Here is an 18,479-nt window from a genome sequence, read left to right on the forward strand (position 1 = left end):
CTTATGGTGGTGTTTGTACAGAGGCCTTTGGGAGATGATGACCAGTTCCTTCTAAAAAAAGTGACAGAGCCAAGTATGGTGGTACGTGCCCTTAGTTCCAGCAGTCCGGAGCCAGAGGCAGGAGGAGCTTTGTGAATCTGAATCTACACAATGACTTCCAGACCAGCCAGAACTACATAATGAGACTCTTTCGTTTGTTTTTCAAGATAGTGTGTTTCTGTGCAGCTTTGGAGCCTGTCCTGGAACTCACTCTGTAGACCAGGCTGGCCTCGAACTCACAGAGATCTGCCTGCCTCTGCCTCCCGAGTGCTGGGATTAAAAGTGTGTGTCACCACCACCTGGCTCCAATTCTTGTAGTAACTGAGTTGCTAAGAAGGTGGGTGGCTGGGGGTCTCACATGGAGTAGAGAGTGAGTCTTGTATCTGGGGAAGCCCACGTGAGGAGAAACGGTCAGAATCGCTGGCACCAGGTACAAACAGTTTATTTTTCTATAAAGAACAAAGTAGAAAGAGGCAGGGGAGGGGAGCAAGGACCAGAGAAGCAGCAGGCCGACCAGGTAAAGGAGGTCCTGGTAGCTACTCTAGGATTTCACCAGGGCTCCTGCTTGATGGTAGAGAAAGGGCCAGGAGAAGTGGTGTGAAAACCCACGATGGTCACTGAAGTCACACAAAACCTGGCTTCATGGAGGAGCGGCGGCAGTTGGGGCAACTCCGAGTGCCATTGGTCTGCAGGCACCTGCGGAGGCAGAGGGCTCTGTCCACTCACCCAGACCAGACTGTCTCTAGTCTCTGGCTTGTGTCTTCTCCCTTCCAGTCCACCGGTCACTGTTCAGTGGCAGATAAGGCTCTCCGGGCCTCCTGCTCACTTCCTGTCTGCCCTGCACCACAGGCTTCCAGGCTAGGGCAAAGTTTGCATCTGCTACCACCGAGGCAAGGGGTCCTGGAAGGGGTCTCTCTGAGCCCCCTCATGAGGCTGGAGGGAAGTCAGTGAGTGGGCCCGGGAAGACACCCGGTAGTTTGCCTTTGACACCGCTAGTATGGTCTTGGGGTCGTGCCCACCCAGCAAAGGCCTCACCTGAGATGGAAGATGTGGGAGCACGGCAGGGCCTGCAGCCGGCTGTTTTTCTCCCCGATGGACTCGCCACACAGGCCACAGTAGAGCTCCGTCTCCTCCACACACTCATGGAAGCTCACGACGTGCGCGCGGAGCTCCCGCTGCAGCCCTTTGCTGCGGTAGATGACCTCACTCAGGCAGTGCAGCTTGAGTTGGCTCAGCTAAGACGGTGGGAACAGATTCTGTGAGGCTAGACAGAGGGCAGGGCTAAGGAGGTGCTACTCCTGTCACAACCCTGTCTTGCTGTGGGACCTGGGAGAAAGACCCTGCCCACCCCGAGCCTTAGATTCCCTTTGGGCAGAAAGCGAGTGAACAGAGATGAGAACGTGGGACCCATGTTTTTGTTTTAAGATAGGGTTTCGCTGTGTTGCCTCTACAATAACTCATTTGCTTCCAATTGTTACTGAGTATTCACTTCTGCTCAGTGTGCTACCTGGATAAATGTGAGTGGCTGTGGTCCAGGCCAAAGCAAATCTACATCAGCATCTTAGCTGGGCTGTGCATCAGAGCCGAAAGAGATGCACATTTTCTAGAAGACAGGAAAACACGAAGCTTTCTCCAAGGCTTTAAGGTCTGGATCCAATGGGGACAACTGAAGACGCTATATATACTATGGGGTCTGGATCCAATGGGGACAACTGAAGATGATATATATACTATGGGGTCTGGATGTAATGGGGACAACTGAAGACACTATATATACTATGGACTTGAGTATTAAGACACAGCAGCTGCTGCTGGGGGCCTTGGGCCTCATCCATAGCATGAGATCGCTCCCAGGAAAGGCTGCAGCCAATACCTATAAGGGTACACAGCACCTGATAACAAGTACCCAGCTCTTACGGAGTAGAGGATGTTGTTAGGGTTGGTAATGTGTTCAAGTATTTCTACTTGCACATATGTATGTGTGCCACAGGCATGCCCTTGTCCGTGTGCCCATGGAAAAGAGGTCTAGTCCATGGAACTGAAATTACAGGTGTGTAAGCCATCTCCAGCCTGCTAGGGGTTTTTAATGAAGTTAAGAGGCTTCTAGGAATTCAGTGCTTCTCCAAGCTATGAAATGCCTGCCTAGCCCCAGAAATATTCTCTGGGAGGAAGCTGGAGATCCGGGGGTTCTGGATGGCTGCAAGTACCATCAGAAGGTCCGCGGAGCTTGGAGCTCTAGCAGGGTCTCACGTATCCCAAGCTGGTTTCCAACTCTAGCCTTGAACTCCGATTATCCTGTCTCCTCCACCGAGTGGTGGGGTTAGAGCTGTATGCCACACCTAATTTTCCTCCTCTGGTTCTTGATCCCAGACCCAGGAGACATAATCATGTCTGACCTTATTTCCAACCTCTTCAGCCAGGTCCTGGGCTTTCTCAATGGCATCTAAAGCCTGGAAGGTGAGCAGAGGCCAGAGCTGTAGGCAGTCTGACTGCCTTGACTCATGCAAAGAAAAGGAAAGTGGGCTTGGGGAGGGAAATGGGTGGAGCCATCGTCCCGTGGGAAGGTAGGAAGGACTGTGTGAGCAAATTACCTTAGTTTATGCAGACATAATGGGCAGAACATGACTGCTCATGGGATGCTATGAGACAGTGGAAGGGAATTTAAGAATCTCAGCCTCAAATGCCAGCTTTGGCCCTTTATAAGCTGTGGGTCCCTAGGCTAAGACACGGGCCTCCTTTGAGAGTAAATACTGGAATATTTGGACTTCATGGGAACAGAGTGAGGCAGATGTTAAATAAAGGGCACAAGTCCAGTACCACACCCCCGGTATTGCCTATGTGACCCCAAATTGGGAGCACCAGGGAGAGTTTTAGCTACAGGAAAGGGCCTGGCCTCACCTTGTCCAACGCCTTCCTGGCCATCCAGCACTTGGCCACACCCAGCAGCACATGTACCTGCCCCAGGCGATTTCCAATCTCAGTCATGATGCTCATAGCTGAGTCGTACCTGGGGAAGGCTGTCTGCAAAGCCAGGCAGAGTTGGAATTAAGGTGATCCGGGCCCAAGGTTCCCCCACCTCATTCTGGTAATCTCACCTCCAGGTCCCCGCGGCTCCGGTGGATATCAGCGAAGCAGAGCAGGCAGAGTGCCTGCAGCGGTCGGTCACCATGCTGCAGCGCAATCTTCATGGACTCCTGCAAGGGAGGCTGGGCACTCAGGCAAGCTGAGGGGATCATAATACGAGGTGTTCCATACCCAGGAGCCCCTCAGAGGGACAGCTAGGGTCATGACATCCTCAGATGAAGTCACTGCACCACTAAGATCACAGTAATCTCCGGCTGATGAAAACAGACTCAGAGAGAAGTACCTTTATTGGGACCAGAGGAAGAAGTACTGGAATTCGAGTCTGTCCTTCTCTTGTTCTCTTTTTTTTCTTTTTTTAAATGATAGAGTCTCATGTAAACCAGTCAAGCCTTGAACTTCTGATCCTTCTCCACCTTCAGAGTGCTGGGACTGGATTATAGCCATGCACCAGCAAGCTGGGTTTTCTGTAGGACTACAGATTGAACCCAGGGCTTTGTTGTTGTTGTTTGTTTGGGGTTTTCTTTTTTTAAAACATTATTTATTTTTAAAGATTTATTCATTTTATGTATAAGCGCTCTATCTGCATATACACCTTTATGCTAAAAGAGGGTATGAGATTCCAGTATAGATGGTTGTGAGCCACCATGTGGTTGCTGGGAATTGAACTCAGGACCTCTGGAAGAGCAGCCAGTGCTCTTACCTGATGAGTCATCTCTTCAGTTCCTTGTTTTGGTTTTTCAAGACAGGGTTTCTCTGTGTGTATTTCTGGCTGTCCTGGAACTTGCTGGTGTCAAACTCCATAAAATCCACCTGCCTCTGCCTCCTGAGTGCTGGGATTACAGGCGTGTGCCACCACCGCCTGGCTGAACCTAGGCTTTGTGCGTCTTAGGCGAGCCCTCTACCAACTGAGCCACACCCCAGCCCTTATATCTTACTTTTCAAAGTTGTCCACAGAGGTTGCTGGGGACAGGGAATCTCTGCCCTGAGGGTGGACTGGAAGGAAATAAGGTCTAGGACAGAGTTTGTGATAGAAATATTCTCTTCAGTGGCTAATGGCAGGCCTTGTTGCAGGGTAGGGGGTGGGGGAATAGGGTTGTGTGGGCTGTTCTAGAAAATAGGGGCCCAGTGTCCTGAGCTGAGATCCATTCCCACTCCCACCGACCTGAGTGCTTCCCAGCTTCCCCACCTCACAACACTCCATGGCGCTGCCCAGGTGGCCTAGCAGGCGGTAGGCCACAGCCATGTGGTACTGACTCATGGCCCGATACTTGAGGCTCCAGCCTTTGCCATAGTCGTTGACAAGCTCTGCAGCCTTGCAGGGAAAGAACAGGGCTTTCTCATAGTCCTGCAGGGACACAGAACAGGAGGGGGACACAGTGAGTGGTAGGCAGGGCTCCAGACCTGGGTTCTCGGACAGCCACCCCCATCTGTTTTTCTGTTTTTGTTTTTTTCTATGTTGTTCAGGCTAGTAGAAACTTGCAGTCCTCCCAACTATGCTTCCTGAGAACTGGGATCACAGACATGCACCGCCATGGTCACAGCCAGCTCATTCATTCATTTTGACCTCCAGTGGAAAGCATGATCCAGGCAGAATGGGAAACCAGTGGACAGGTATGGCCTCTTGGGTTTGCTGCTGTATGCCAAGAGCTTAAAACAGTTCTTAGACTTAGCTGATGCAAATCAATATTTGTTCACTGAATGAAAAAGCAAAAACACAGCTGGCTTTCCTGCTCATCCAGCCCCAGAAGGGCTGCTTGGCTGCAGAGCCACACAGGAGTTTACCGGAGCTCCCAGGAGCAGCTGCTCCTGAACGCTGGCACAGTTCCATCAGCATTAGCACCAAAGAACATCGCATACCCATGAACTCCTTCTCAAATGCATCCTCCTCAAACCCACAAAAGCACCTCCGATACAGAGTCAATATTCTTGCCTCCCACACCTCATGAGAGCAGCTCAGGAGTGCCCATGTCTACTCTTAGCTACGCCTTCTTTGTCTTTTGGGTTTTTGGAGAGTTTGTAGCTTTGTAGCTTGTCCTGGAACTTGATCTGTAGACAGAGATGTGCCTGCATCTGCCTCCTGAGTGCTGGGATAGCCACATCTTTTGATCTATATCTTGGTTCCCTTTCTGTGCCCCTCCCTATCCATGCCCTGGGAACCAATCCCCAAGCCCAAACCCCTAGGTCTGCATCATTAAAGTCTCTCTACCTAATCATTCATACTACATACAAACATGTTCTGAAATCTCCCACTTCATTTAAAACCTAACGGCAAGGCTGAGTGTGACATTGCTCACTTGAAAATCTAGCATCTAGAAAGTGGAGGAGTTCAAGGCCAGCTTTGGCTATATGTGGAATGTGAATTCAGTCTGGGTACATGAAACCGTCTTTAAGCAACCAATCAAGCAAACAGTTGGACCCAAAATCTCTATCTCGATAAAGAAAGACAGAGTTTACAACACTAGGTTGTGGGTGGAAACAGCCCTGCTGTAGGAACTCCAGCTTCTCATGGGGCAGCCGTGAACACACTGGGACCCACACCTTTGCCCACTGAAAAGAACCTGAGGGAACAGGAGGCTTCACACCTAGACCAAAGGATGCTCAGAATGAGCCTGTGGCTCTTTCCTGTGTCAAATAAACAGAGAGTAAATAAAACACTCAAAAGGATATGGAGTCAAGGTTGGAGGGACTTCCATTGGGCAAAGTTAAAATAATATAAGCCAGGCAGTGGTAGCACATGCCTTTAATCCCTGCACTCAGGAGGCAGAAAATGTATCTCTGAGTCTACAGAGTGAGTTCCAGGACAGCCAGAGCTACACAGAGATAGCCTGTCTCAAAACAACAAAAAATACAAATATGGTTGGAAGATAGCTCAGGGGTAAACCTGAATATACTGTAACACATACAGCTAACCCCCATAAACAAAACTGAAAAAAGAGAATTCAAACATGAAAAAATAACAATGGAGGGCTGTGGATATAGCTCTGCTGGAGATTTGTTTACCATACTGGAAGGCCCTGGATTCCATTCCCCAACACTGGGAGAAAAAAGGACCCTGTGATAAAAATGAAAAAGAAATTGCCAATAATCAATGAAGAGGGACTAAAAGGGTGTAGGTGTCAGCATTTCATGGGTAGTCACATGAGACTGTGACTCAGGCAGCACCTAGGGACAATGAGCCCATTAGGGAAAGTGCTACAGCCCAGAGTTGCAGGATGGGTTGACAAGCTGGCACAAAAGGGCATCGCCAACCCTCAAGGTAGAGAACCTACTCACTGCCACTCGGGACCATGCTAATAGGTGCATGTGTTGTTGGGGACCCAAACTAGGGCACACTAGGCAAGTACTCTACTAACGGAGCCGCATCCCCAGCCCCATAAGCTCTTTTTCCTTTGAGCTTTACTTTTTTTTATCTGGTGTGTTTTGCCAGCAGCATGTCTTAGCCCACATGCATGCGGTGCCTGTGGAACACCCCTGGAACTGGAATTACAAAGCTGTGGTGCTGGGAATCGAGCCCACAGTCTTGGAAAGGGCAGCCAGTGCCGAGTCATCTTTCCAGTTCTCCAGAGCCTTTTCCTTTCTTTTTTTTTTGTAATTTTTACTTTTTTTGTTTAGTTTTTTGTTTTTTTAAAGACAGGGTTTCTTTGTGTTGTCCTCCTCACTCTGTAGACCAGACCGGCCTCAAACTCACAGAGATCCACCTGGTTCTGCTCCCAAGTGCTGGGATTGAAGGCGTGCGCCTCCACTGCATGGCGTACTTTTGTTTTTTTAATAGGGTCTCACTCTCTGTAGGTATGGCTGCCCTGAAATTCACTATATAGATCAGGCTGGCCCTTAACTTACAGAGATCTAGGATTAAAGACCTCAACCACCATGATTTTAATTTTGGATTTTTTTTCAGCAGACTATTTTTTTCAATATTATATGTGTGTGTGCGCGTGCGCGTGCTGGCAAAGGTCAACCTCAGATGTTGTTCCTTGGTCTCATTTGACTTTTGTTTGTTTGTTTGTTTTGTTTTGGGAACAAGTCTTACACTGGCCTGAGTGTCTCAGGTAGTCTAGGCTAGCTGGCAGTGATCGTCATGGATCACCTCCAAGGCACAGAGATGACAAGCACAAAACACCTGGCTTTTCCATATGGTTTCTAGAAATAAAATTTTACCAAGGTAGCCTCATTCCCATCTTGATTAAAAGTGACCACATGGCCTAAGAAAACCAAGGAAAAAAAACAACTCCTCCTAGCTCTAAAGCCCAACCTAGAGGATTCCTCCGCTGTTTTCAATCACACTAACGAGCCCTCCTTCTCAGTCTCAGCTCATGGTCCCTTTCCTTTCTCTTCGGTCTCACTCCTCAGCAGCAGGCTGCCCACCCTGTCAGCGCTGAGGGTCCCTGACCAGGCCCCTGAATGGAATTACAATATCCCAGGGGGCATCCTTGCCAGGGATTGATTTGTAACTGGCCTCCTGGCTAGTCTTCGAAGGCCCCCTTAAGTTCTAAAATATGAAAAAGATCCAAGATGATGTGGGAGAGTCTTCTGCTTGTGTTGATTTCATTCGTTAATAAAGAAACTGCCTTGGCCCATTTAATAGGCCAGCCCTTAGGTGGGTGGAGTAGACAGAACAGGAAGAAGGAAGTGAGGTAGATGGCTCAGACAATTGTCATGCCTCTCCTCTCTGGGCAATTGCCCTGCCTCTCCTCTCTGGGACAGATGCGATGGAACCAGCCACCAGGTCAGACATGCTGAATCTTTCCCGGTAAGGCACCACTTGTGGTGTTACACAGATTATTAGATATGGGTTAGTCAAGATGTGTGTAAGAGGCTGAAACTAATGGGCCAGGCAGTGTTTAAATGAATACAATTTGTGTGTTGTTATTTCCGGGCATAAGCTAGCCAGGTGGCCAGGAGCCAGGCAGGATGAAAAACAGGCCTGCCCTCAGCCCCTCACTACACCAAGAGGTCACCCAGGACAAACATGAAAACCCCACTCAATTCCTAGACCAACTCACAAAGATCCCCTTACAATACACCAATCTGGACCCCTAGACCTAGGTGGACACAACTCTTTAGGTCCTTCTTCTCCCAGAGTCTCCCTGATATCAGGGCAAAACTTAAACATCTAGAAAAAGGACCCCTTTCTCCACAGGCAGAAGTCTTGGCCATGGCCTTTAAGGTGTACCATGGGAGAGATGATAAAACCCCAAAACAAAAATACCTGATGCTACTAAAGGCCTTTCGACTAGCCATAGCCACTGCCCAGGTTTCCTAGCCTCCCAAAGCCTAAGAACTTCCTGGTCCCTGTTTCAAATGCAGCCAGGAGGATCATGGGGCCTGGGCCTGTCTGAACCCATGTAAACAACCCGAACCATGTCCCTCGTGGCATGGGGGCAGCAAACCCACCTCACCCTTCAGTCGTCCTCAGTCTGGCTGTGGATGATTGAGGGTCCCTGGTTCCCTTGGCCTGACCAGTGCCATCTCTGCCTGGGAGTCTCAGGTAGACATCACAGTATCAGGGTGATCTGTCTCTCTCCTTCTGGATATTGGGGTCGCCTACTTAGTCCTGACGGAGTTTTAGGGACCCACCTCTCCTCATTCCTCTACTGTTAGAGTAGAGGGTCAGCTTTACCAACCTCACCAAACCCCACCAAATGTAACACCCAGACTCCATACCCACTCTTCCCACAGCCCTGATCAGGGGATATAAGCTTTTTATTTCTGACCTCTAAGAAAGAACCTTCTGTGCCCCGCTCCCCCCTTTAATACTCCCCTATTTGAGGTTAAAACAACAATAGAACAATGGACCACCACTTGGTTCAGGATCTTCAACCTCATCTCAGCCATGGTCCCTCTGCATCCCATGATACCCAATGCCTACACTCTCCTGTGCACCACACCCTTCAACACCTCCCTGTCCTGGACCTCAAGAATGCCTTCTTTTTTTAATATTCATTTATTTATTTGTTATGTATACAATATTCTGTCTGTGTGTATGTCTGCAGGCCAGAAGAGGGCACCAGACCTCATTACAGATGGTTGTGAGCCACCATGTGGTTGCTGGGAATTGAACTCAGGACCTTTGGAAGAGCAGGCAGTGCTCTTAACCGCGGAGCCATCTCTCCAGCCCAAGAATGCCTTCTTTTCCACATCTCTCAATCCCCAGTCACAAAATACCTTTGCCTTTACTTAGATGATCTGGAACCTTCCCACCCAACTTTGCTGCACTGTCCTACCCCAGGGGATCCAGGACATGCTACCTCTATTTAGCCAGGCTCTAGCCTCTGACTTATTCTGTCTCTTCCTAAATCCAAGCTTATGCAATATATAACCAGTCCGTCTGTGCAGACTGATGCCTCTACCTTACTATATTTTCTGTCCAGCCAGGAATATAGGCTGTTACTCTCTCAGGTCCAGCTGTCCGCCCTCAGGTTACTTATCTAGGATTAGCTAGTACTCCACATTACCCTAGATAGAGAACAAAGTCCCAACACCAAGGACAAAATTCTATCCTTCCCAAGGATGGCCAGCTTCTTACACTCTCGGATTCCTTTTTTCTTCTCTATATGAGGCTGCCCTCAGGCCCTCACACGAACCCTTCTTGAACCCCTTACCAAGCTATCTTGTAAGCTGCAACAGGCCCTCCTCCAGACCCTGGCCCTGTATCTTCTGAACTGAACTCCCTCTTCTCTCTCCAGGTTACAGAAAAGGGGAATACGCCCTCAGGTTCCTGGGTCACCAACTGGGAAATTACTTTGTGCCCACTGCATAATTACCAAAACACAGAGCATACTGTTCAAGGATGGGCACCTTGCCCGTATGCTCCGGCCTCTGTCAAACTTCTTATACACAAATAAAAACGGTTAACTTCCGGGTCACCCACTACTGCCTTCTCTTTTCACTACTGCCCCATCTCCTAGCATACAAGGGCTTCTCTCCAAACACTACCCTCTTCCTGAGTGCTCTCTCTTCAGATAGCACTGGTAGAGGATGCAACACTTAGCCTTCAGCCATGCCCACATTTTGACATTTCAAACTGACTCTAGTTGTTGATTTGACTCCTTACGGTGTGCATAATTATGTCTGTTTTTGATCATTTGCTTCTGCTGGCTTCTGCCACACACCATATTTAATTCCAAATTCTAGAGCGTACTTCTTTAGCCACTTCTCCCCTCCACCTGTTCTCTCCATCCATCCCTCCTCCCTTACTCCGAAAGTGTCCTGTCTCCTGGAGCCTGCTACACCCTCCAGGGCCCCACCCTCTGGGCCTCTGTGGCCTTGCCCCCTGTCTAACAGCTTCTCTGTGTCCTCCTGGGCTTCTGTCTTGCCTCTCAGCTCCAGCTTGGAGTTTAGGAACTTCGTCTAGTTGAGTCCTTTGCAACCCCTCCTCTCTTCCTCCGTGAGCTCAGGTTGCATTGGAGTCTTGCTCAGTTGCAAACAGCTTGGCCTCAGTGCATTTTCATGGCCTAAGATACCACACTCGGTTTTCCGTGGTGGCAGTGTATGCCACTGCACAAATGATCTGAAAATCTTATTTGGTTTGTTTTTTTGTTGTTGTTGTTTTGTTTTGTTTTCTCGAGACAGGGTTTCTCTGTCGCTTTGGAGCCTGTCCTGGAACTAGCTCTTGTACATCAGGCTGGCCTCAAACTCACAGAGATCCACCTGCCTCTGCCTCCCAAGTAATGGGATTAAAGGCGTGTGCCACCACCACCCGGCCCTGAAAATCTTTTATATCTCACCTTGCTCTCCTCCTCTATTCCTTTCTAACTACACCTGTCCAGGGTAGCCCTTACACATGGATGTTTATCATCGAAGTGATATCCCCCCACCTTTAACCAACAGCCCATCCTAACAGGCTTGGGAAATTGCTCTATAGCAGGCTGTCAAAGGCCAGTTCAGGACCCTATAACTCCCTTACCCATCTCTCCTTCACTGGGGCTTTCCCCATGCCTGGCCAGTTTTCTCTATTTTTGGTTGATAATTCCTTTTCTAAAAACAAAAATCATAAAAACAGGGTTCGTGATAAGATTAAAGAAACATTTTTTGAGCTGGGTGGTGGTGGCGCACGTCTTTAATCCCAGCACTCTGGAAGTAGAGGCAGGCAGATCTTTGTGAGCTTAAGGCCAGCCTGGTCTACAAGAGCTAGTTCCAGGGCAGGCGCCAAAGCTACAGAGAAACCCTGTCTCGAAAAACAAAAAACGAAAAACAAAAAAAGAAAAAAAAAAAGATTTTTTTGCTTACTGAGGTATTAACGCTGCACCTCCATGTACTCATACGAGAATGCACCTCATGCTGGCAGCCGGCCTTTATGAAATGAGTCACTGAGGTGTATTAGCTTTAAAAATACATGATGGGATCATCAAGACAACTGAGACTTAGCACTGTGTGGCAGGACTGAAGTTCCTAAAGACAGCCTAGCAGAGGTTACTGGGGAAAGCTTTAGAAAGTTCTGAGGGTCTAAGAAAGTGGTTTAAGGTAATGAAAACTGTTTCTTCCTCCCTCTATGCTATTGTTATATTAAGATTTCAAAGGTTTGGGCTGGAGAGATGGCTTAGTGGTTAAGAGCATTGACTGTTCTTTCAGAGGACCTGAGTTCAATTCCCAGCAACCACATGGTGGCTCACAACCATCTGTAATGAGATCGGGTGCCCTCTTCTGGCCTGCAGGCATACATGGAGGCAGAAAGTTGTATACATAATAAAAAAATAAATATTAAAAAAAGATTTCAAAGGTTTAGGAAACCTGTACTTAACAGTTCAGCGAGATCACGTGTGTTGTGGGGCCTGAAGTCTGCTCACCAGCAGGTTGCCAAAAGAAGATACCTGTGCCTAAGTCAGCTTCTCAGACACCTGTCCACTCTGCCTGCTTTCTCTGTGATCACACTAGAGTTCACTGTCGACACTGCCCAGAGACTTACAGAGGCTGCCCTTATTGATCCTGTAGGATGTATGATGCATACTCAGGAAGACATTCCACCTTTTATGCAAAATGACCAATCTTTTAGATACTAATTAATGACCTATGGCACCCCAGATGGGAGATAAGGTCATTTGAAACTTTACTATAGCATTTATCACAGCTGCCCAATCAGGCACAATCAAAATACAGAGGGCACCCCACTCCCCAAAAAGAGGCCGGGCGGTGGTGCTCCACACCTTTAGTCCCAGCACTCAGGAGGCAGAGGCAGGTGGATCTCGAGGCCAGCCTGGTCTACAAAGCAAATTCCAGGACAGCCAGGCTAAACAGTGAAATCCTGTCTCAAAAAACCGAACCAAACAAAAAAACCAAACCAGAGGACACATATCCCACTCTTTCAGACCCTAGGTATAGACATGGTAGAAGCGGTCCAAAGCCTCCCTTACACCCCAACATCACCCCTTTAAGACAATGTTGTCCCCACCTCCGTCACACCATCTCGTTTCGGACCTTAACCTCTGCATATCAGCTACTGAATGATGCTTTGCCTGACTGTTTTGGGGAACGTGTGTCCCTCTTGGGTCAAACTGACAACCATCTGTGGCCTCGTCCATTGTCTGATCGACTGTCCACCCGACACTCTAATTGCTCTAAAGCCACCCCTATCTCTCCCACGTCTCTTCACGTATGCTCCTGAGGAACATACTTTGTGAGCACACTGGATTCTGTAGACTGCAATAATTCCTTAACCCTCAGTTCTACCACCTAGCCCCTATGCCCAAATATTTACACTGCCTTGATTCTCTGCAGCACTCAGGGTGGGCTGGGACTTACTTGTTCCCTGGTATTCCTTTCCCCGAAACTAGCAGTGGTACCAGTGAAGAACTCTTGCCAGTACCTACCACAGTCTGGGTACAACCATGGGCGTCACCATGGGAGCAGTGGGGCTGACCACTTCCCCAGCTGTTCACTCTTAGTTCATCCGGGATCCCCAGTGGGTGGCTCAGACCATCCTCACCCTCTGGCCAGCGACTCCCTAACTGTCCAGTATGGAATGGGAGTCTACCCTTCTGTGGTAGTTTGAATGTGATTGGTTCCTATCATCTCACAGTGGCACTAACAGGAGGTGTGGCATCTCGCAGTGGCACTAACAACAGGAGGTGTGGCATCTCGCAGTGGCACTAACAACAGGAGGTGTGGCTTTGCTGAAGTGGGTGTAACCTTGTTGGAGGAAGTGTGTCACTGTAGGGCGGTCTTTGAGGTTTCCTATGCTCAGGATACTGCCCAGTATCTCGGTTGACTTCTTGTTTCCTGAAAGATGTATGACTCTCAGCTCTTTTCCAGCGCACCCGCCTGCACGCTGCCATGCCCCCTCCATGATGATAATGGACTGAACCTCTGAAACTGTAGGCAAGCCACCCCCGTTAAATGTTTTCCTTATAAGAGTTACTGTGGTCATGTTGTCTTCCCAGCAAGAGAAACACCTTCTTACTCCATTCTCCTGTTTTTCTTAGTCCTACTGGTTGCACCCAGCCGTATAAACTTCTTGACTAGATTTCTTCAACAGGTTCAAAAGATCTCTAACCAGACTGTTAATCAGTTGCTATTACAGGATTACTGGTCCCTGGCTAAAGGAAGAGGTTAGTGACTCCCAATTATACCCTGACATTGTTTACACAAAGTACTTCAATTCAAAACGAAGTAGTTCAATGATAACATCACCTACTTTCCAGTAACCTGATTGTTTATCAATAATAAACCAGCCGGGCGGTGGTGGCGCACGCCTTTAATCCCAGCACTCGGGAGGCAGGGGCAGGCAGATCTCTGTGAGTTCGAGGCCAGCCTGGTCTACAAGAGCTAGTTCCAGGACAGGCTCTAAAAAAGCTGCAGAGAAACCCTGTCTCGAAAAACCAAAAAAAGAAAAAAAGAAAAAAAATAATAAACCAAAAAGAGGGTGGGGAGAGATGTAAGCCCCCTGAGGCATACAAGTGGCAAAGCGTCTCCCGAGGACCTCCACCTGCCAGGTTCAACCCACAGAACACTCTAAGTGCCCTAACAGCTGGACCCTGTTCCCACCCTACTGAGTAAAAAAGCTCAATCTCTGGACATGAAATCCCACCAATCCCTACCCTGGAAAGCTTCACCCTGAAAAGTTCCACCCCTCCCCAAGAACCTCTACAGAAACCCTGTTCTGTTCAGTTCCCTGCTGTTCCTTCACCTGAGCAAAAGCAATCACCCTCCTGTTTTATCCCAGCCCAATGCATCCACCCAATAAGTGAACTTTGTTGTGCAGTGTGGCTCCCAAATGCCAGGATACCTTAGCATATGAGCTATTATACAGAACTATTTCAGGGTCAAATAGAGACGCTGGCTGTGCAGGAGAGATGGCTCAGTGCTTCAGAGGACTTGCTGCTTTTGCAAAGGACTGGCTCCCACAACCACCTGTAATTCCAGTTCCAGGGAACTGGATATCCTCTCTGGCCTCCTGGGGCACTAGACACACATACAGTGAACATACATGCAGGCAAACACTCTTACAGAGGAAATAAACTAAGTTTAAAAAATATACTAAAAGAAAAAAAATATACTAAAAGAAAAATAAAAATAGTGAGGTGCCATCAATTTTGTCTCTCTCTCCCTTCCTCCATCCCTGCCTCCCACAGAACTCACGAACCCCAAGAGCTCTCCACACTCATCGTCAGTTAAGAATGACCTTCAAAGGTCTGGAGAGACAGACAGCTCATTGGTTAAGAGCATTGGCTGCTCGTACAGAGGATCTGGGTCCAATTCCCAGCACTTACATGGCAGTTCACAACTGTCTGTAACTCCAGTTCCAGGGGATCTGACACCCTTACACCAATGCACATAAAATAAAATTTAAAGGCTGCATGGTGGTGGCGCACACAGAGGTAGACGATCTTTGAGTGCCAGGCCAGCCTGGTCTGCTTCCTCAGTGCTGGGCTCACCTGTGTGCTACTACACTCAGTGTATGCAGTGCTGAGGGAATCGAACTCTGTGAACACTGAGACAGCACTCTGGCACCAGAGCTGCATCCCCAGTCTGACACCAACAATTTTCTCATATGACAGTAAACGTGTAAACCAAAGCTAGTAAAATATGAATACATCTGAGTGGTGGGTATATGGGAATTCATTGTATTGTTATATTTTCTTACTTTATTTTCCTTTCTGGGGGGACAAAGTATCATGTGCCAGGAGTTAAGATTCCACCAAAGCTTGGGGCCAGAGAGATGGCCCAGTGGTTAAGACCAAAGGACCTGGTTCTGATTTCCAGCACCCACATGGCAGCTCACAACCATCTGTAGCTCCAGTTACAGGGGATCCAATGCTATCTTCTGGTGTCACACTTTGTACTCAGACACACATGTAAGCAAAACACCCAGACATATAAAACAAAAATCAATCTTAAAATTGCACTGGGCTTCAGGAGACACTCTCACCCCTCCCCACTAAAGTCCCGGCGACGAGAAGTGTTCACACGCACCTTTCTGCATGATTTCCCACTTCCTCACACAACTCTGGCACTCTGTGGCTCCCTTTCTTTGGGTGGAGATTGGCCTGGTGCTAATTCTTGAGATTTCTGCATGGCTCAACCTTCTCTTCCACCATCAGCCACCGTGACTTTCCGACTACTCTCTTAACAATGGCAGCACACCCCACATCCAGCACACCCCACATCCAGCACACCCCACATCCTAGCACACCCCACATCCAGCACACCCATCCTAGCACACCCCACATCCAGCACACCCCACATCCTAGCACACCTATCCTAGCATACCCCATATCCAGCACACCCCACATCCAGCACACCTATCCTAGCACACCCCACATCCAGCACACCCCACATCCTAGCACACCCCACATCCAGCACACCCCACATCCTAGCATACCCCATATCCAGCACACCCCACATCCAGCACACCCCACATCCTGGAATTGCTCTCCTTTCTTCATATGATGCACAACCGCCTTCCTGATTGGGTCAACTGCCCTTCTCATCCAGATAGATTGTGGCTTTGTAAGGGACCCTGAATTGTCTGTTGCTATAAACACACACTCCAATAGTTCCTGGGATGTAGTGGATCCTCAGTAAATTTTTTTTCTTTTATTTTGAGACAGGGTTTCTCTGCTTAGCCCTGGCTGTCCTGGAACTCAGAGATCCACCTACCTCTGCCCCTCAAGTGCTGGGATTAATGGCGTTCACCACCAGTGCCTGGCTCGGTAAATATTTCTTATTTATTTGATAGAAGTGTATTGTGTGTGCCTGGGTGTTATGTACGTTCAACAGGTGTATGCAGCGGTCTGCAGAGGTCTGAGAGGTATGGAACTGCAGTTAATGGCAGTTGTGAGCCACCATGTCAGTGCTGGGAACCAAACCTGGATCCTCTTCAAGAGCAGCAAGTGCTAATCCATCTCTCCAACCCTCCTCATTAAATATTAGATAAATCTTTTTAAAAATATTAACATGTTTTTAAAAGATGTATTTACTTTTACTTTATGTTCATCGGTGCTTTGCCTGCATGTGTATCTGTGTGAGGGTGCCAGATTCCCTGGAGCTGGAGTTACAGACAATTGTGAGCTACCATGTGGGTGATGGGAACTGAACCCACGTCCTCTGGAAGAGCAGCCAGTGCTCTTAACCTCTGAACCATCTCTCCAGCCTGATAAATAAATCTTTACATCCTTTCTGTGAGTCCTGCTGTTCTTCATTTATAGCCAGACCCCTTAGGGCTCAGGAAAGAGGGGGACTTGCTCAAGTCCACCCATGGCTGTTCTCACACAGGCCACCTGAGAGATGGACATCTGAATGGCTCCACCTTCCCTGGCGCTCATCGTACCCTATCTAAAGGAGGGCTGAGGGTAGTAGCCAGCAAGGTGAAGCCTCTACAAACCATGCCAGTGAGTTTGTGGACCTGTATGTGCAGCAGAAATGCTCTCTGAACAACCACATCACTGGTGTCAAAGACCACTCGTCCATCCAGATGAATACACGGCTGATGAGACCACAGGCAGGTTAACAGCCACCTTATGCCATCTGCAGGACCATTTGCAGGATGGCAAGTCAGATAGTTCTATTCTCTGATTGGCTAAGGCTCAAAGGAAATCAGGGAATAGTTACCATAAACAGTGAGACCCGCCACCCCCAAAGGCTCTCAGGGAGCTCCAGACCCACATTGTGCCTCCCCGCCCCGCCACCCCCCCACCCCCGCCAAGGCCCAGGCCCACCTTGACCTGGGCGTAGAAGCTGCCCAGGCTGCAGCAGACGCGGCACTCCAGCATGGTGTCATCATTGTTGTGGGCATAGCGCAGGGCCTTCTCGAAACTCTCTAGGGCCTTCTGGAAGAGGCTGAGGCCCAGGAAAGCATTGCCCATGCTCAGGCTGACCTGGCCCCCAAGCTGGGCACCAGCCCTGGTGCCAGGCAGGCCAAGGCAGGTCTTGCAGTAGGAGATGGTTTTGTGGAACTCACACAGTTTCTCATTGCTGCGTGCCAGGTTCAGGTAGCTTTCAAGCAGGAAGTCGGCATCCTCAAGCTCCCGTGCAGTGTCAGTCTGGACCACAGCAAACTGACCCCAGGGTAGTAGGCAGATAACACTTAGCCAAGGCCCAACCTGTACCACCTCCACACCTAGCCCGACCTAACAGCCAGAGCAGCAGACCCCAAAGCTCCAACTCAGAGCTCCCATCACCGCAGATCCTCTAGACACCACCCTTTCACACCCAGTCTCGGATCTGGAGTCTACCGCTGACCAGCCAGCAAGTACCAGACTAAAATCTTGGTTTGGAGGTCTGGTCTTGAGATCCCTGGGCTCAGAGGCTCGAGCTGAAGGCCACAAGCCTGCATCTTAAGATACCCAGCTATCTAAGCCTCAGGGTCCTCCATGAATTCTGAAAATTATTAACCTGTGAGACAGAGGATTCTCAGGAAGTTAACAAGAAGCCTGGGAGTTAGGAGCCACCCAGCCCTGTTCCCAGCCCCTTCCCAGCACCCAGGCCCTCCCACGGCAGCCTATGCGGGTACATGTACCTTCAGCATCTCTTTGTAGCGGCCCATCTCTGAGTGAGCTGTGACCAGGCATCCTAGCACCCGGAAGCGGCCCACGAGGTCGGAGCCCTTCTCCAGCACCTTCATCCACACCTGCAATGCCTTCTCTGTCTGGTTGGACTGGTACAGCTGCAGTCCCTTTTCAATCTGTTGCTTTGTCTGGTCCTGCCCCATCTTCCCACAGCCTGGCCACTTAGGGAAAGACCGTGGTTGGTTAGCTGCTTCTAGACCCTCATGGTGCTGGATCCAAAGTATCGGCTGCCCACTGCCCACTGGGAGGGAAAAGCAACACCAGGAGCTGAGTAGGGCCTGGATGGATAACGGGCGCCACCCTGGGAACAAGGTTGGTTTAGACCGTCTGCAGCTGTCCCTGCCAGTTGGGACC

General features: G+C 49.2%; 1 protein-coding gene across 2 annotated transcripts; it reads right to left on the reverse strand.

The window, feature by feature from the left end:
* Positions 1 to 662: 662 nt before the first annotated feature.
* On the reverse strand, positions 663 to 18,268 carry Rapsn (receptor associated protein of the synapse). Of its 2 annotated transcripts, XM_038331696.1 has the most exons (8): positions 18,077 to 18,268; positions 17,277 to 17,615; positions 4,310 to 4,468; positions 3,135 to 3,233; positions 2,938 to 3,060; positions 2,436 to 2,489; positions 1,075 to 1,274; positions 663 to 735 (listed from the first exon to the last, which is right to left on the reverse strand). In XM_038331696.1, exons 1-8 carry the CDS (start codon positions 18,266 to 18,268, stop codon positions 663 to 665), a joined length of 1,239 nt encoding a protein of 412 aa, XP_038187624.1. The 2 variants fall into 2 exon arrangements, with proteins under 2 accessions (XP_038187624.1, XP_038187625.1); XM_038331697.1 differs by lacking the exons at positions 2,436 to 2,489; positions 2,938 to 3,060.
* Between the last annotated feature and the right edge of the window lie 211 nt (positions 18,269 to 18,479).

The sequence above is a fragment of the Arvicola amphibius genome, chromosome 5, assembly GCF_903992535.2.
Source record: "Arvicola amphibius chromosome 5, mArvAmp1.2, whole genome shotgun sequence".
NCBI lineage: Eukaryota > Metazoa > Chordata > Mammalia > Rodentia > Cricetidae > Arvicola > Arvicola amphibius.

What these genes read in the sequence shown, in the direction of transcription:
- Rapsn (XM_038331696.1), bottom strand. Translation starts at nt 18,268, where the DNA reads ATGGGGCAGGACCAGACAAAGCAACAGATTGAAAAGGGACTGCAGCTG. An exon ending in GCTACAAAGAGATGCTGAAG is followed by an intron (nt 17,616 to 18,076) that starts GTACATGTACCC and finishes CCCTGGGGTCAG; the next exon opens with TTTGCTGTGGTCCAGACTGA. An exon ending in TCCCACATCTTCCATCTCAG is followed by an intron (nt 736 to 1,074) that starts GTGAGGCCTTTG and finishes CTGCCTCCGCAG; the next exon opens with GTGCCTGCAGACCAATGGCA.